This window comes from Alternaria conjuncta, assembly GCF_024043145.1.
Source record: "Alternaria conjuncta strain BMP 0040 chromosome Unknown scaffold_2, whole genome shotgun sequence".
NCBI lineage: Eukaryota > Fungi > Ascomycota > Dothideomycetes > Pleosporales > Pleosporaceae > Alternaria > Alternaria conjuncta.
This window is the reverse complement of record NW_026250091.1, coordinates 2120714-2136424: the sequence shown is the minus strand read 5'-3', so window position 1 is coordinate 2136424 and position 15711 is coordinate 2120714. Positions and strand designations below refer to the sequence as shown.

At 53.4% G+C, this 15711-nt stretch overlaps 5 protein-coding genes across 5 annotated transcripts; 1 reads left to right on the top strand and 4 right to left on the bottom strand.

The window, feature by feature from the left end:
• Positions 1–88: 88 nt before the first annotated feature.
• Positions 89–3106, bottom strand: J4E85_001831 (uncharacterized protein; the record flags this gene model as incomplete). Its single annotated transcript, XM_051466115.1, has 5 exons — positions 89–1534; positions 1581–2143; positions 2191–2290; positions 2343–2759; positions 2972–3106. 5 exons carry the CDS (start codon positions 3104–3106, stop codon positions 89–91), a joined length of 2661 nt encoding a protein of 886 aa, XP_051330672.1.
• Positions 3107–4201: 1095 nt separating this feature from the next.
• On the bottom strand, positions 4202–4962 carry J4E85_001830 (uncharacterized protein; the record flags this gene model as incomplete). The annotated part of the gene is made up of 2 exons (XM_051466114.1): positions 4202–4640; positions 4694–4962. 2 exons carry the CDS (start codon positions 4960–4962, stop codon positions 4202–4204), a joined length of 708 nt encoding a protein of 235 aa, XP_051330671.1.
• A 779-nt stretch (positions 4963–5741) lies between these two features.
• J4E85_001829 (uncharacterized protein) lies at positions 5742–6793 on the bottom strand (the record flags this gene model as incomplete). The annotated part of the gene is made up of 3 exons (XM_051466113.1): positions 5742–6104; positions 6153–6616; positions 6667–6793. The coding sequence occupies 3 exons, from the start codon at positions 6791–6793 to the stop codon at positions 5742–5744; spliced, it is 954 nt and encodes a 317-aa protein (XP_051330670.1).
• A 735-nt stretch (positions 6794–7528) lies between these two features.
• Positions 7529–9095, bottom strand: J4E85_001828 (uncharacterized protein; the record flags this gene model as incomplete). The annotated part of the gene is made up of 3 exons (XM_051466112.1): positions 7529–7761; positions 7809–8858; positions 8903–9095. 3 exons carry the CDS (start codon positions 9093–9095, stop codon positions 7529–7531), a joined length of 1476 nt encoding a protein of 491 aa, XP_051330669.1.
• Positions 9096–9480: 385 nt separating this feature from the next.
• On the top strand, positions 9481–10536 carry J4E85_001827 (uncharacterized protein; the record flags this gene model as incomplete). The annotated part of the gene is made up of 1 exon (XM_051466111.1): positions 9481–10536. The coding sequence occupies one exon, from the start codon at positions 9481–9483 to the stop codon at positions 10534–10536; it is 1056 nt and encodes a 351-aa protein (XP_051330668.1).
• Between the last annotated feature and the right edge of the window lie 5175 nt (positions 10537–15711).

Below are 15711 nucleotides of genomic sequence, written 5' to 3'. Positions count from 1 at the left end.
TCTCGGTATCGACGTCGTAACACATCCCAATCCAATGGTACCCTTCCATATCCATATGCAAGCGCCTTGAACACCAGCTATACCATCATCACAATCCCGCCTTGACAACCAACACGCTAGCTCCCAGTCTGCCCTCCCAGACTTTCTCAGCAAGAACACCCAGTGTTGCTGCTGCACTCGAGCTACTCCTTATCTCATCTGTCGTGTTCTCCCTCTCCAACACACTGTTCCTCGCCACGTTCCTACCCAGCACGATGAGATCACCAGCGTTCCTCGGCGACTGTCCGACCTCAATGCTCGCGCGGGCAATGACATCCTGAACAGGCGCAGTGGAAGCCATAGTCTCGAAGACGACTCGGCTTGCCAGATCGACAGGCAGTGAGGCGCGGAGCGAAGCGAAGAAGGCTGCATCCTGCTCACGAGATGTGGTCGTCGTTGTGACTACTTCTCCGGCCTTTCCTAGAACCGTTGATGAGACGGGCGACGCTTGGCCGATAATAGACTCCGGAACATCAAAGTACACGACGGTAACAGTGACTTGAGGGTTCTCGGCTAATTGGAGAACCAGACGTAGAGCAGTCCGGTCGTCGTTGCCACCAAAGAAGGGGAAGAAGATGTGGTGGCTTCGATCCGCGATGGGTGCTGTGACCGCCTTGTCCCTGGCGCTAGACAAACTAACACTGCTGTACGTCCTGGTAAGCTTCAACCGCTGCTTCTGCTCTTTGTTCTTGCTGCCGCCAAAGTTCTTGTTGATCAGGACTGCTACGGGTATACTGGCTTGTTCGAGTGTGTCGTGCACAAACGTGTTGTACGTTGAAGCGGCGAGCTTGTTCTTCGTTCCCTTGTCTTCGATAATGGCTTGCTCCGACATACCGCCTGTCTCGCTCCAAGGCAGCACTAGGAAGTTGGAGTCAGATGCACGGGTAGCGAGGGTCTCGGCGAAAGACGATTCCGGCACGACGAGCACTTCGCCGCTGACAGCAAGGTTGTGAAGACGGCCAAATGTGCGGAACGTGTTCACGACTGGGTCGTAGGCTGTGTAGGATTCTAGCTCCGAGACCTGCATGACGGAGGAGCCACGGTCGGTGAGGTTGAGTAGTCGGAGACCGTAAGCTTCGACTGGTCGTGATGGTGCAGTCTCGACAAGTGACGTCTCGCCTGTCTCTTTGCTTGTGCTGATGTCTTTGGATGGATGTGTCTTGGGTGCTGGCTTATCCGCGTTTCCACCAAAGAGCGAGGTGAAGGCCAACAGATTGGGCATGCTGTCCAGACGGAGGTAGATGGTCATCCGTTGAATCTTCTCAGCGGCCATCTTCTCGTAATTGATCCCATCGGCACCTTCGTCTGAGCCGTCAAGAGGCTTGCCAGTGTCCCAGTCAATCTCGCCGCGACGCCATGCCTCAACCTTCTTCTGATACCAGGGAGGGTAGAAGTACATTGTCAATGGAGACGATGCAAAAGTAGTAACGAGAGCCATGACGACGAAGATGGTGAAGGTTCGAGTGCTGAGGATCTTGGCATTCAGTCCGATGTTCTGCGACAGTCAGTGCTGGCCTGAAGGTGTGAGTAGGATTACTTACCAAGACGATAAGCTCCACCAATCCCTTACAACTCATCAAAGAGCCCACAGCGAAGCATTCTCGCCACAGCATCTTGCTTCCGCGAGCTGCAAGTGTTGCACTCAGGAACTTGGAGAAGAACGCGACAGCGCAGACGCCGATGACGTACGCCCACACGATGCCAGAGTCCAGGAGACCGATGTTGGTGTTCAGTCCCGAGAGAGTGAAGTAGAGCGGGAGGAAGAGTGCCCCAATCAGATCCTCAATCTTCTCAGCGACTTTGATAGCAAAACCACCCTCGTGAGGACAGATGAGTCCCGCCATGAACGCTCCGAAAATGGGGTGAACGCCGATGATACCAGTGAAGAAGGCAGAGCCCAGGGCGATGAGCAGGGTCAGACTGATGATGCCTTGACTGGGACCATCTTGGAGTGCGCGGGATCGACGCAGGACGTAGACGAAGACTGGTCGGACGGCGTACACAAGGAAGATCATGTATCCAGCGCAAGTGAGGAGGACCCACAGTGCTGACAGACCTGAACCGGCGTTGACGAGGGCTACGCAGAGAGCGAGAAGGATCCATCCTACAGCACATCAGTCGAAATACTAGCGGGGAAGCTGTGCGACTTACCAACAACGTCATTCCCAACACCCGCTGAAAGAACGATAACACCAACCGGCGTCATGAGCAGTTTCAGTTCCGTCAAGATACGGCAAAGCACCGGGAAAGCCTAGACGTCCAATTAGCACAAGAACGAACCCCCTTGAATCCGCAGAACTCACAGTGATAGCCATAGCCACACCAATAAACAGCATAAAAATCGCAAAATCAATCTGCACCGTTCCTGGCTCATCCTTGAACTCATTGTACAAACCCACCGCAATTGCACAACCCAGTCCAAACGGCACCGCCATACTCGCGAGTCCAACGTTCAGCGCAGGCCGCCAATTGCTGAGCAAGAAGCGCAGATCGACTTCCAATCCGATGATGAAGAGGAATAGCGTCAGCCCGAGGTTGGCGACTAGGTTCAGGTTGGTCATGGACTCGGTTGGGAAGATGGAGGTTTGGAAGCCGGGAATGCGGCCCATGACGGAGGGGCCTAGGATGATGCCGCCGATGATTTCGGATATCACGCGTGGTTGGCGGATCTTGGAGAGGGGCCAGTTGAGGGCGCGGCAGAAGATGATGATTATGCCTGCCTGTTGCGTATATTGTCAGTATGCTTCTCCTTGAAGATTTTGGCAGATATCCAAGAACGACTCTAACTGGAGTCCTGCTTGCGGGTGGAGAGCCAGCGATATGGTACTGGGGTCGCGCAGACATTGAGATATGGTGGTTGTACTAGATCGGTGAAGCGTCTCACCAAGCCAAACCCCCAAACCCAATGTCTGGAATGGTAAAGACGACGTACCTGAACGATAAATAGAATAATCGGATGATTCTTGTCAAAATGCACAGGATTGACACCCTCAAGAATGCCCGCTTGCGGCGGAGCCTTGATAGGCTCCGTGGGCGCCGCACTCGCAGATGCCATAACAGAAGACATGTCGAACGAGCTCGAACCGGTAGGTCTAGTATGGTCGTAGCAGCAAGGCTGAGGAGAGGCAACGTAGAACACACTCCCCCACAAAAGGTTCACTACCCCAGAGTACTTAAAACGTGTGAAAAGAAATAGCGAATACCCCAGGCTAACATATACCGTCGTTAATATTCCAGCGAACGGCCCCAGCCCAAAGCCCCGAACCTTCTAGGTCGCAAGCGGCATGGAGCGTCAGCCCAGGGTCTAGGCGTGTCTTCGCACGGCGTCTTGGACCTTTGAACTTTCTGTGCGCTGCGGCGCGGGCTGCGGAAGCTAAGCTGCAAGTTCCTTGAAATGCCACTTGTGGAGTGAATAACGTGCTGCTGTGATTTGCGTTACCTTGCCCATGTGATGGTGAAAGTGCGTCCTCGTGCTGGACATCGCGAGCTACCCATGCTGCATCGACATTGGCATGAAGACTTGGAAGTGCGCGCATGCCTCTTCACCGCCCACGCCCGTGTGTCTACATTGGTGGTGAGGACAGGGTGGCAGGGTTTGTGGCGTTGGCTTGGGGTTCGCCAAGCGGCGTTGTCGTCAGCCTATCTGCTACAATGCGCGATCAGGCGATACTGTCGCGATCGAGCAGGGTGCATTGCAGGTTGCGATGTGATATTTCTCAGGCAAAGATGTTGCGCCAAGGGGTGCAGCCGGTCCTTTGGTGGAGTGGAATGTGTTCAGATGACATGTGGTGAGGGAATTTAGGAGATGGGGGAGTTTCCCCGCGGTTCTGGGGTTGGTTCGTGGCACCTACCTGGCGGCGGAGCGGGCGGAAGTCACAGGGGACTTGTGTCACGATGACTTTATCGCGGTTTCCTGGCGCATGAAGAGGAAGGTTCGACGATGTTGTAGAGGCATGTTGTTGATGTGGAGAGACATATGGTGTTCGTTAAAGTTCCTAGGTTTTATCATACTGGCATCATGCAGACGCTTTACAACTTCTAGAGGCTTCACAGATGATACTTCCACATGCAGTAACCTTTAGTTCAATATCTACAAGTCCTAGCTCCACTATATACAAGTCCCGACCCTGGAGCATCTCCATCACCCTTGGCACATCCCCATCTAACACCCAATCCTCTTCCCACTAACAACAACATCATCATACCAAATCGTATTCGTATCGCCCCCATAACTCTCCCAGCCAAAGTACGCGCCCGTAATCTTCGGCTTGACTGAGCTCCTCGTCCACTGCCCCGCATTCGCATTAGTCGCGCCGTTGCCCACCGTCAATCCCGGGATCGTCGCATTGTTCAGCCACGTCTCTACACTGCCATCGGTGCCGAGATGGTACTCAAAGCACGTCCAGGCGTTCGTGGGTAGTGCCTTTGAAGATGCGATGCCTTGTGGGGATAGATCGGGGAGAGTGGCGTCGTCGGTTTCGCGGTTGTACATGAGGATCTTGGATTGGCCGCCTATGCGGAGGTGCTTCTTTGCGCCTTGGGCGGAGTCGGGCATGGTGATGAAGGTTACGTGGGAGTCGGTTAGGGGCTTGGATGCTTTGCTGTAGGTACGTTAGTATCTCTTCTTTTCCCTACAAGTCAAAGGAAGGCCTACAGGTACGTCCGCACGTAAACATCTCCAGCAGGAATCTTAGTTGTGCCAACGAAGATGTGGCCGCAGAAACCTCCTGCGCCGTCCACGCGGATGCTGTTCTTGCCTGTGTGCGCCGTCGTGCTGTCTAGGGTGACCTTTCCGCCTTGCGAGCAGTCTGGGGCGTAGGTTGGCCATGCGGTTTGGTCCCAGCCGTTCTCGAAGCCTTCGGTGACTTGGGAGAGGGCTGGTGCCGCGAGGGCTAGAGCGAAGAATGCTGTTTGACCGAACATGGTTTCTGTGGGTTTGATTTGAGTATGAGGTGCTGGCATACAAGATAGCGGCCAAGTGCTATTCCTTTATATTCTTCATTTCACAGCCCAAGCTTTTCCCTCCGTAGCTCAAGAGGTATAGTGTCATGCTTGTTCCGTGCTTGTTTCCAAAATATATGAGTTCGCGATTTAGTGGACGCCAGAGTGGATAAAGTGTCGGTAGATCGTGCGCCTTACCCCAGGTCAATGTTCGGCTTTTGTGCCATTTAGATTGCTTCGAAATTTAGCGTGGTACATGTTTATATTACAACGTCACCTGAGAGAAGGTTTCGCCGCCATTCCTCACAAAGATTGATTGTGGTATGCGAATTCATATTGCGTCGGACCGGTGCGTGGGGCGGTGAAGTTGAGGACCGTGGCAATGCAAACACCATTGCGCATCGCGCCGAAAGGACATGTTTGACTCTTTCATTCGATAGCTCGTAAGCTAGCCTCTAAAACAGTTGTATATAAGTAATCCGCAATGATGCAATTCGGCCAGCGCTACAGAAACAGCTTCAAGTCGCTGAGAATAGAGGACGCCAGAGGCGCCTACAAAAGAGACCAGTTTTCCTAACCAATGGAAGAGATGACAGGAGAGATGGGGTATGTATATCCACCGTGGGGGTATTACATATTGTACGGACCAGCCTTTGGGAAAGACTAATAAAGAAGAGACGGTGGATGTGGTAGTGGAATGCGAGACGCGGCTGTATAGCGATCTCTTAATGCTGGAGGAATAGACTCGGCTGGTGTGTTGATTACGCAACAGTGTTGGCAGCGGCCTTGTTGACTTGTGTGACAACCACAGCAATGACAACAACCACGATGATGATAAGCAGGAGGACAAGCAGGCACCACCACTTCTTGCGGTTGCGGCTGCGGGCCTTGACAATGGCACCGTCGATCTCCACATTGGCGGCCTTGACGTTGTCGTGGATCTCCTCGCCCTTTTGCTCGATGTTGGCGACAAGCGGCTCTTGCTCCTGGACGATCTGGTCGAGATCCTGGAATAGCTGGGCAAGCTCTACCATTTGACGTTCTATGTTCTGAATGGCTTCGTGGCGCTCCTTGACGTTGCGCAGGGTGGATGAGGCTTGGCCGCGGCGGTCTGAGTTAAGGAGCTGGAAGGTGTTAGTTTAACCATGTGATTGACGAATTGAGCTACTTACAGCCTGCTGGAAGATGGGCGCATCGGGGTCTGATACTGCATCGCGGACCTCCTGTTCGGTAGCATCTGGGCGCACAATGCGGTATTGGCGCTCGGCAGCTGCTTGTGAATCCCTTCGGAAATCCGACTCGAGCTGTTGGTACTTGTTGATGGTCGCCTTGAGTCTTCGATCGACCTTGCCGACTTGTGGAGCGTTTCTTGGGTGACCAGAGTCGGGCTTCGACTTGATGGCCTTGACGCGGCCGACGAGGCCACGGTAGCCGGTCATGATCTGCGAGCTGAGGTTGTTGATCTCGCCCGAGGGCATGTCTGGGCGCGCCAATGACTGCTTGAAGACACGGTCGAGGTTGCTGAGCTGGGCATCGAGGTCGTCGAGGGCGCGGTCGACTTCGCGGCATTCGTCGAGGATGGCATTGGGGTTCGCGCTGGCACCACCGCCGGGATAGTTTTGCATCTCTACATCGCCTGTGCTGTGTTAGAGATAGCCGTTGAGGTGTGGCGCATCGAAGACGTACCATAGCCGCCCTGGTTGTAGTTGTTGTAGCCAGCCGGGCTGGCGTCGCGTGCGTCGTAGGGGTTACCGCCATACGATCCTATCTGGCCGTAGCCCTTGTTTCCGTACTGTTCGTCCGCAGCAGCCATGGTCAGCGTGTGTAAATGTGTAGTGTAGTGGAGTGATGGTGTTGTAGGAGGGCACAGTCAAGCGGGTACGCTGACAGAGAGGGAACTTACGCTCATTCTGAAACAGGCCCTGTGTGGTCTGAGTGGACGTGAAGACTCCTGAGACAGCCGACTGCAAACGCGGGAAGCGGCACTAGAGTAGCGGTGGGCTCGTGACTAGGCGGAGGGTGAATTGAGGTCAAACGCGCTTGAGCTCGAATCAATGTTGTCAATGCTGTGCAAAGGCTGGCGACAGAAGATAAATGTGTTTCAGCTCTGCGATGTTTCCTGGGGCTGAGTGGCAGAGTGGACCGCACATGCAGGAGGCGCTGGGCTAGCTCCATGGGGCTGGTAAGCAGCGGCGCGTCGTTGACCCGCAGCGGCGAAGAACCTCACTCTAATTTTGGCACACGCACATGCTTCGGCGTCTAGAAGGCACCTGGGCACTTTTTGGGCTGCAAACCTGCTATTCGCTTGCACTACTTTCGCATTTACTCTTGACTTTCGCCTCATCTCGTAAAGAGTCTCCGAGTCGGCCACAGCGCTGACGCAGCTTCACGGTCATCGCAGGAAGGTCTGCGCTAGACTCAGCCTTGCAGACCGCATCTCAGCTTATGAACGCCTCCACTTCTTGGTTGGACTCCACGTCTCTGCAGCTTGGGAGCTCAAGTCTAGCCAACATATACGCCCCACCGGATGAGATGCACACCGCACATACTAAGTGGCTGGCGCGCCTGCAGTCCCCCAGCGCGTCTTCTCATCACCCCCAGCCCACGACTTCTCCTGGTAGCCTAGTCGCTGCTTGACTTCATCTACTGTCGCCTTGTCTCCTGTGTTCTTGCCAATGTTGTCGCTAATCTTGACGGCGTAACGCCCCGCAGCGGAGGCGATCTTGATCACAATGTTGAGGGGCACAGACTTATTGCCTGTTGTTTGCTCGACAAAATCATCTGTCATGGTCAGCCATGTCTTGCACCAATTCTACTCGCGCACTTACTTGTCAGGAATGTTCCAACACCGAAAGTGGGCTGGAACCCTGCTGCTTCCGCTGCAGCCTTGTATTTGAAGCACAGCTCAAGGTTCAAAGAGTCGGAGAACACGATGGTCTTTTTATCCTTGATGCCTTCCTGGTCGTAGAAGTCGCGCATCATCTTGATGAACTCCAACGGGTCTCCAGAGTCCTGTCGCACACCTGCGAACACCTCGGCATAAGTCTGCCTCGATCCTAGATTTCCATCGTATGGTGCTTGGATCGGTGGGTTGGTTGACGCCATTGTCTCCACGGCATCGTTGTTGGTGGTTTGGCCAGCTGACGCCAGCGTTGTGCCACCGCCTGGGATAGCCGTGGTAACGCGAGGAATCTGCTTCTTGAAGGCTCTCAGGAAGGTCGGTGTGCCGAAGGTATCCGTGAGTGCGATGCTCAAGACGCCTGCGCCAAACGTCGCTGTCCAGTATTCCAGGGCAATTTCATTTGCGCTCTCGTAGTTGTTGGTAATCGCAGCTACACCCATGAACCACTCGTGCGCGACGGTGCCCACAGGAACGAGGCCGTGCTTCATGGCGAAGTGGACGTTGCTCGTCCCTGAGAGTTTGCCTTTCCACCCTGCCTTGTCGCCCTCGTCAGCCGCCCGGCGCAAGCCCTGCAGCACGAGATCCTGAGTGTGGTAGTCGCGACGTCTCCGCGAGCCAAATTCGGAGAAGATGCATCCTCCTTCCAGCAGACTCCGCCCCTTCTGGTATGCCTTTTCGACTTGGCCTTCATGGCTCCAGTCTGTCTCGACGAACTTGAAATATGCCTCGCTAACCAGCGCGAGTAACGGAATTTCGTACAGGATGGTATCTAGCCAAAGGCCCTCGGTGTGGATGTGGAAGTCGCCGCTGTCGCTGTCCGATCCGGTGTCATTCGCGGGTTGGAAAGATAGCTTGAGCTGTTTGGAGGGTTTGAGGCGGAACGTGGAGAGGAAATGGAGGTATTGCGCGTTCAGGTAGGGGCAGGTGTTCTTGAGGAAGTTGATTTCGGCGTCGGACACGGTTATATTTTCGAGTTCTAGAGGGTCAGCAGTGGTCGTGTAGGAGAGAAACATGACATACTATCTACTTGCGCTTGCAACCACTTGAAGGCTGCGCGATTGAGCTTCTTGTCGGGCGTGCGGTTTGTAAAGCCGTAGGTGACTGAGACATCTGGGAAGAACTTGAGTATGCAACATTGCATAGTCAGCTTGTAGAGATCGGTATCTAAAAGGGAAATGATGCCCTCGGGCAGGTTTGCTGGTTCAGCGGCCATGGTTGTGTGTGGGTGTATTGCGCGAATGTGTGATTCAGCCTCAGGGTTGGACTTGCGATCGCGATAGATGGAGGGGTGGTGGGGCAGGCGCGATGTTATAAGGGCGCGTAGAGTGGGTCGCGCGTAACCGTGGAAGAGAATGAGAAACCTCGTGTGCTCAAAGGCGAGGGACAAAGGTCAATGCGTAAACGTGTGCATTCACCAGACAGAATATGTTCCGAGCAGTGACGGCATGCGGCGCGTGAAGTCATCGAAGGCTAGCGCCGATTGCCGTCAGCCCTACCAGTCAAGAAACCCTGGAGGCGCATGAAGCCTGGACTCGTTCCGCTCTTCACACGCTCAGGGTCCAGCAACCGTCGCTCCTTACCTCGCATAGACCCAAGAGATGCTCGTTGCCGTCTCGATTCTGGCACTCTCGCTGTCCTTCCTCGTCTACCAGCGCCCGCCATCCACATGGCTCGCCTTCATTACTCGCTTCACACGCTCTGGCGCGTTGTCGATACCTGAGAAGTCGCAGCATGGCGAGACAGACCACCGCACCCCCGCGGCGGAGCAGCGCATAGAGCTGGAGAGTCCAACAAAGCATGAAGATACCAGAGTGACTGCAAAGAGCCCATCTCCCGAATCCACACCAAAAGCTGCGCCGGCCTCTGAAAAGGATGCGCCTGCCGTACCTACCTTCACGCTCAACGAGCACGAGAGCTCCGACGAGGATGAAGAAGACAACCTCCCACCGCCCTCCTTCCCAGCCATGAACTCTGCCCAGCGAGCCTCGAAGCCGCCCTCGCTATCCGCCATGCCCCCTCCATCCACCATGCCTCCACCCAGCAAGCCCTCGCTCATGGCCCCGCCACCAAAACCCACAACCTCGCTCATGCCGCCACCCCGAGTCGCAGCTTCAAACCTGCGCGCCCTCCCCAACACCTCCACCCAGTCAATGCGCGTACCCACAACCGGGCCCCTTCCGAACCGCGGCCCGCTACCCAATCGCGGCCCACCGACCTCAAACGGCAGCCTGGGGCTTCCACCTACTGCAAGCGCCACACTCAAGACACCAAACGCGCGAGGCAAGGTACTCCTGTCGCCCGGCCACTCGCCACTCGACTGGGCCTATCTGCAGAAGTCAGGCAAGAACTTGTCAGGCGTTGACTCGATGATACGCGTTACACCCGCTATGCTCAAGGAGAAGAACGGGCGCAAGGGGAAGCCCGCGTGGTCGAGCTATCAGGGCAAGGTGTATAACATCTCGCCCTATCTGCCGTTTCATCCTGGTGGAGAGGGCGAGCTGAAGAGAGCGGCGGGCAAGGACGGGACGAAGCTGTTTATGGAAGTCCATCCGTGGGTGAATTGGGAGAACATGCTCGGCGAGTGTATGGTGGGGATCATGGTTAGTGAAGAGCAGGCGCCGAGTGACGCGGGCGGATTGGAGGATATGGATTGAGGTATGATACCCTATAGACCAATGCATTAGACGGCGTTTGAATCGAAGTTGTTACTACAGCATACAGTACACAATCACGCGATAGCAAGAACTTGAGGGCGCTGCGAGACGAATACATGCCGAGATGTGTTTGCTGATGTCAACACGGAGAACATGCCAGCTGTATACATCGAGTTGGGGAGGCAGCGTTCACAGATGTAATAAGCTTTGAGTATCTCCAGGATATATTGTAAGATATCGAATTGTAAGGAGTACCGAACACGTAGGTCTAATTTGACCCTCCACCCACGACTACCACAGGGAAACCAACAGCGCAACGCATGTTCATACATGGCCAACGCTGCCGGAAGTCCCATGACGCCAGCCCTGTCTCACTGAGTGACCGAGTCCTCGACATGCTGCGCGCCATCGATCTCTCGGAGCAAGGATAACACAGCATCAGCCGTGCCATCTTCCTCCGGAGACCTCATCTCATAACCCCGAAGCAAAGCAAGGATGTAATCAACCATCGCCGCCCTCTTCTTGACGCTCTCGTCGCCGTACTTCTTTGATAAGAAGCCAAAGCGTCGGTCTGCGCCACCTTTGTCCGGACACTGCCCGGCCCTAGTTCCTGAGCAAAGCAACCACATCATCAGCTGTCGCTGCCTCCATCTTGGCGCCCTCAATGGCATGCCCATGAGTAAAGAAGACAAAGCTCTGACCTTCAGCCTCCATATCCAGCTCTTCCACACTGTGCCTCTTATGTAAGAGGTTACAGCGCTAGCCTGCGCCATCCGCCCGCTCAAGAAAAGAAGGCACCGAGCCTGCTCGGGCCATCTTCCTTGAGGGCGTCCGCACCAACCTCGACCTCCGGTGAGACAGCCGCATAATACTGCGGTACCTCAACTCGAGGCCTTTCAACCCACCCGAACGCTCAAAAAAAAGAGGACACAGAATCTGTGTAGCCTTCTACTTGAGACCGTTCATGCCATCCTCGATCTTCTGTGAGACAGCCACAGACTCTGTGGTGCCTCGATATCGAGGAACTGCTCCCTAGCGCCATTGTCCCATCTCTTTGATAGTGTCGTTAGATTGACTTGCTTCGCCATTCACTCCAGATGTGCTTGTTTTTTGCTGGAGTGGACCGACATCAGTAGTCTCGCCGGCGCAGTCACTACCATGGTCACTACCATGGCGCTGTACGACCTGGTCGAGTTTCTTTTGATGGTTTCGTCGGCCTTGCGTTGCATGGCGGCTATGAGCGTGGCATACTAAGACAGATGTTAGTTTGTGTGTGATTGAGTGTTCTGGATACATACCGTTTTCCTTGCCGCTTCGAGCCTTTTTGTTAGGCTTTCAAGGAGTTTAGCCAGGCCATTTTGACCATTTTGGCCAATTTTGTGGTGGGTGGGTGTAGTGGAAGGTGGCAGTGTTGTGAGCGGAGGAAAATTTTCAGTAGGTGAGTGCGCAGTGGAGGAAGGAGCGATGAAAGAGCGTGCGTCATCGCACGTGCACCAGGCCGAACACGATAATGGCTGTGATCAGTGAGTCTACACTATTTAGGATAGCTATATCTATCTCTTCACTGCATCATATGGTCTGCTTTCCGGGTGTGTCTCGAGGCGTGGTTAGCAGCTTCCGACTGCATCCATACTAACACATCACCGCGAGGCTCGTATTCCGTATCACCTGGGAGGTACTCGCTACGCCGAAAATTTTCAAATGAATCTGTTGAGAGCATTGTATACCTCGGAGTACACTATGACATGAGTTACACTGCCAGGGATGACGGGCTTGCACTGCTCGATCCTGGACAAGTCTCAATATTGAATAGCGGCCCTAAAAGAGGAGTGAGAGATCCCTCTGATTCAGTTCGTGCAAATACAAATCAACCCTTGTTCTCCAACCGCGTGACGATAACAGGAAGCAGTACTGCGCAACATGCCACCATATACGCGCTGACGCCAAACGCTCCTTGAACGTCATACTGAAACCGCGACCAAAGAACACCAAAAAGCAGACTCGCGACGAGGAACACCACGAGGACAATCAGCGCAAGCGTATCGCGGTCCAAGCCCTCATCGTAGTAAATACCCCATCCCTCAGCAGGCTGCCCGACCTGACCTCGCAGCTCACCACACGTACGCTTCGGGAGTTGGTCTAGAATCCAGGTGTCTTTCTCGTGGACGTCTGTGGGACATGTGAATAAGCTTGCAAGATAGACTGGTGGTATTGGTGGGTATGTGGCTGGCGGGCCGGGGATACAGCGATACTCTGCTCCTGGTGAAGACTGAAGCAATTGATGCTGCGTAAGACGATGGTCCTGATGGGCTATCGCCGTACTCCCATTCGAAATTCACACCGTTGTCATCAGCGATTCCCCCGTCCAACCAGGTGTCAATGGCGTCGTGATTATGAATTGATGTGGTTGATGGGTCATCCAATCCTGCAGCATCCGTCATATCCGCATTTGTCGCGATGTCTCCCGATGCATCTACTTTTGTACAACTCTCAAACGCAGACATCGCCTCCTCAACCGTTTTAATCTGAAAACATGGATTGCTTGGTGTCGGCAATCCCAGAGGCGGCTCACCAAGCGGGTGCGGTTGTTTGATAAGTTCAGGGATCAACTCAGGAATTGCTAAATCATGTCCAATCTGTTCTTCCGCCGGTTGCGCATAGCAACTGCACTCACGCAGTACTCGACAGGATCACATCGCTCTCATTTGCCTGTGCAGCTGCAAGCAAGTGCCTGCCATCAACGTAGTATTGTCTAAGATTCGCGATGTAAACCAAGAGCTAAGGTATCACTGACAAAGAAAGGAAACATCGTTATACAATATGCCATCCATACGCCACTCCCATGAACAAGTCTCATCCTATTGACGTCATGTACAAGCAAGTGCTTCCATTCGGGTCACAAGGGTAAGGATCCAGACAATCGTTGAAGCTCGACTTGCTACAGTTGTAGCCGGGACAACCCGATACATGCGGTGCGCAACAGAAAGTCGTTGTTAGTGTAGTCGACTCTTCAGTATCTTTTCTGGTGTGACAGAGATACGGGCTCGTGCCGCAGTCGGAATCTTTTTCACACTTCGCCTTAGGGGCCAAGAATGTGGGCGCTGGCGTGGTGTCGGCGCCGGCGGGTTGGGATTTAGGTTGAGTCTGGGATGTTTGTGTGGGTGTGGACGCCGTTGCGGACGGACTTAGACTGGCGGGAATAGTGTCGAGGGCATCGCTACTTTTGGATGTAATAGTAAGCATCGTCGTGCCTGGGGTGGTGTTTGATGGTGATGACGGGCCGTCTGGAGGCGGTTGAGAGCTCGGTGATGACTGAGCATGTTAAATCATTATAACTACCGTATCTGGATCTGATACACTTACGTCTGAGCCCTTTGCATGATTCTCATTGTTTGCTCTGACCTGTGTAGGTATAACGCTACCCAGAATGGCGCAGATCGCAACAACCGCAACAACGATCATTGCAATAGCCACGGGATGTCTGAGATGGTGCCTGCCGTAGTGGAAGCTCCTCTTTTGCTGAGTTATTTCGCTATGACTTTGCGAGCTTACGCTGGCATTTTGGCGTGATGATCTACTGAGATTCCGTTGGGTTGATGCTGAATTTCGACTGTCTTCCTGTGAACCTGTTCTCGTATTCCGCTCGTGAACATGGACCGTTACTCTTTGATTGGACTGAGGTGCTGTGTTCCCCATAGAAGTCAAGCCATCGTCATTGTTGTTGCGAAGATCAAACTGCGCATTATTCGCCATGATAGGGCTGCACCATCGGAGAAGTTAGGCGAGAGATGGGAGTACGTGGACGAGCGAAAGTGCATATACGGGGTGCGAGTATACCCAAAGTTCCAAGGTTGAACGACGGCCTGGAGCACATGGGCAGAGCCTCTTGCCCCCGGTACACTGTCAGGGGCCGTTTCTCCCTTGAAGGACGCTCCGTAAATAACACAACTTCTGCCCCCAGTGCATAGACACCCTATCGGTAGGATGAAACAATCGAAGACGGAGCACATATACCTTGCCTACCTAAGCTCTAGCCTTACATCCCTACCTAGGTAGAGAGTATGAATCACCTTGGAGGCCGCCCCGAAGTCGGCCTCGACCCTAACTGGGTTCAAGACAGGTAGGGCTCCGGGGTTTGCCTTCTTTGGATGCCTACTAATCTTCATTGACCGGAACTCAGCAAATCGCTACTCTTAAACAGTTGGAAGGCCTGGTCGGAGGCGAATAAGTCAAGGTAGTAAACGACTCATAGGCATGCATCTCTTCGACGTCGACACTTCTTTCACCAAGGAGCTCTCTTTCGCATGATTGGGGTATGCACCCAGAGATGATTGCAGCTTTAGCTGCATATTACGGTTGCTTAGGGCTTTAATTGTCAGAAGAAATTGCTTCTTATTAGCCTATTAAGCTTGTCTCTTATTAGACAAAAGCCTGCTAAGATATTAGGATGCCTCTGTTAGGTTTAGTCCTGTCTTGTCTAGGTCTAGCAGCAACACGTAATAAATATTAAAATAGGGCTTCTTTACACTTACTACGTGCCTTTGCCTCTGCCTATGCCTCTACCTTAAAAATATACACTACAGGCTTAATTACTATAGAGCAGGATGTATATAGGGTAAGTACAACTTATGCGCTAAAGTTGCACTATTTTAGCTCCGTTTACGGGCTGTACGGACTATTTTTGCTCATACATCTCGGCTATTGAGATCACTGTAAGGCTGTGTTGCAAGGTGCACTCGTAGCTTGGCACCGCAAGGCTGAGTATCGGTTCGAGGGCCAAAAGATCATTCGTGACACCTCTTGCTCCGTCAGAAATCTAATCTGCAGGTCCGCCAATCTTTGGCGGGACAATCGAAACTCGTTGGGGCGATGTTCCGTTCCGAGGAGGAAATGTGTTTGGCTGTTAACTTGAGCTGTGTAACCATGTGAAGTTGGTGGCGCTACTCCTCATCGAGATACCCAGATAGCGTACGAGTGATCTTCTTCAAAGAATCAAATCTGCATAGTGCACTTGGGCTGTTATGCATGCGATCGCGTTATTGCCAGAATAGAACAGATGAATCTCGGCGTTCTTCTGTCAGCATGCTTTCACCGGTCCGTGGCTACGAATCTAGCCTTGTACACCCGAATATGGCTTCATTTAGTGGCTACGGCATGACAAACCGACACTATTCT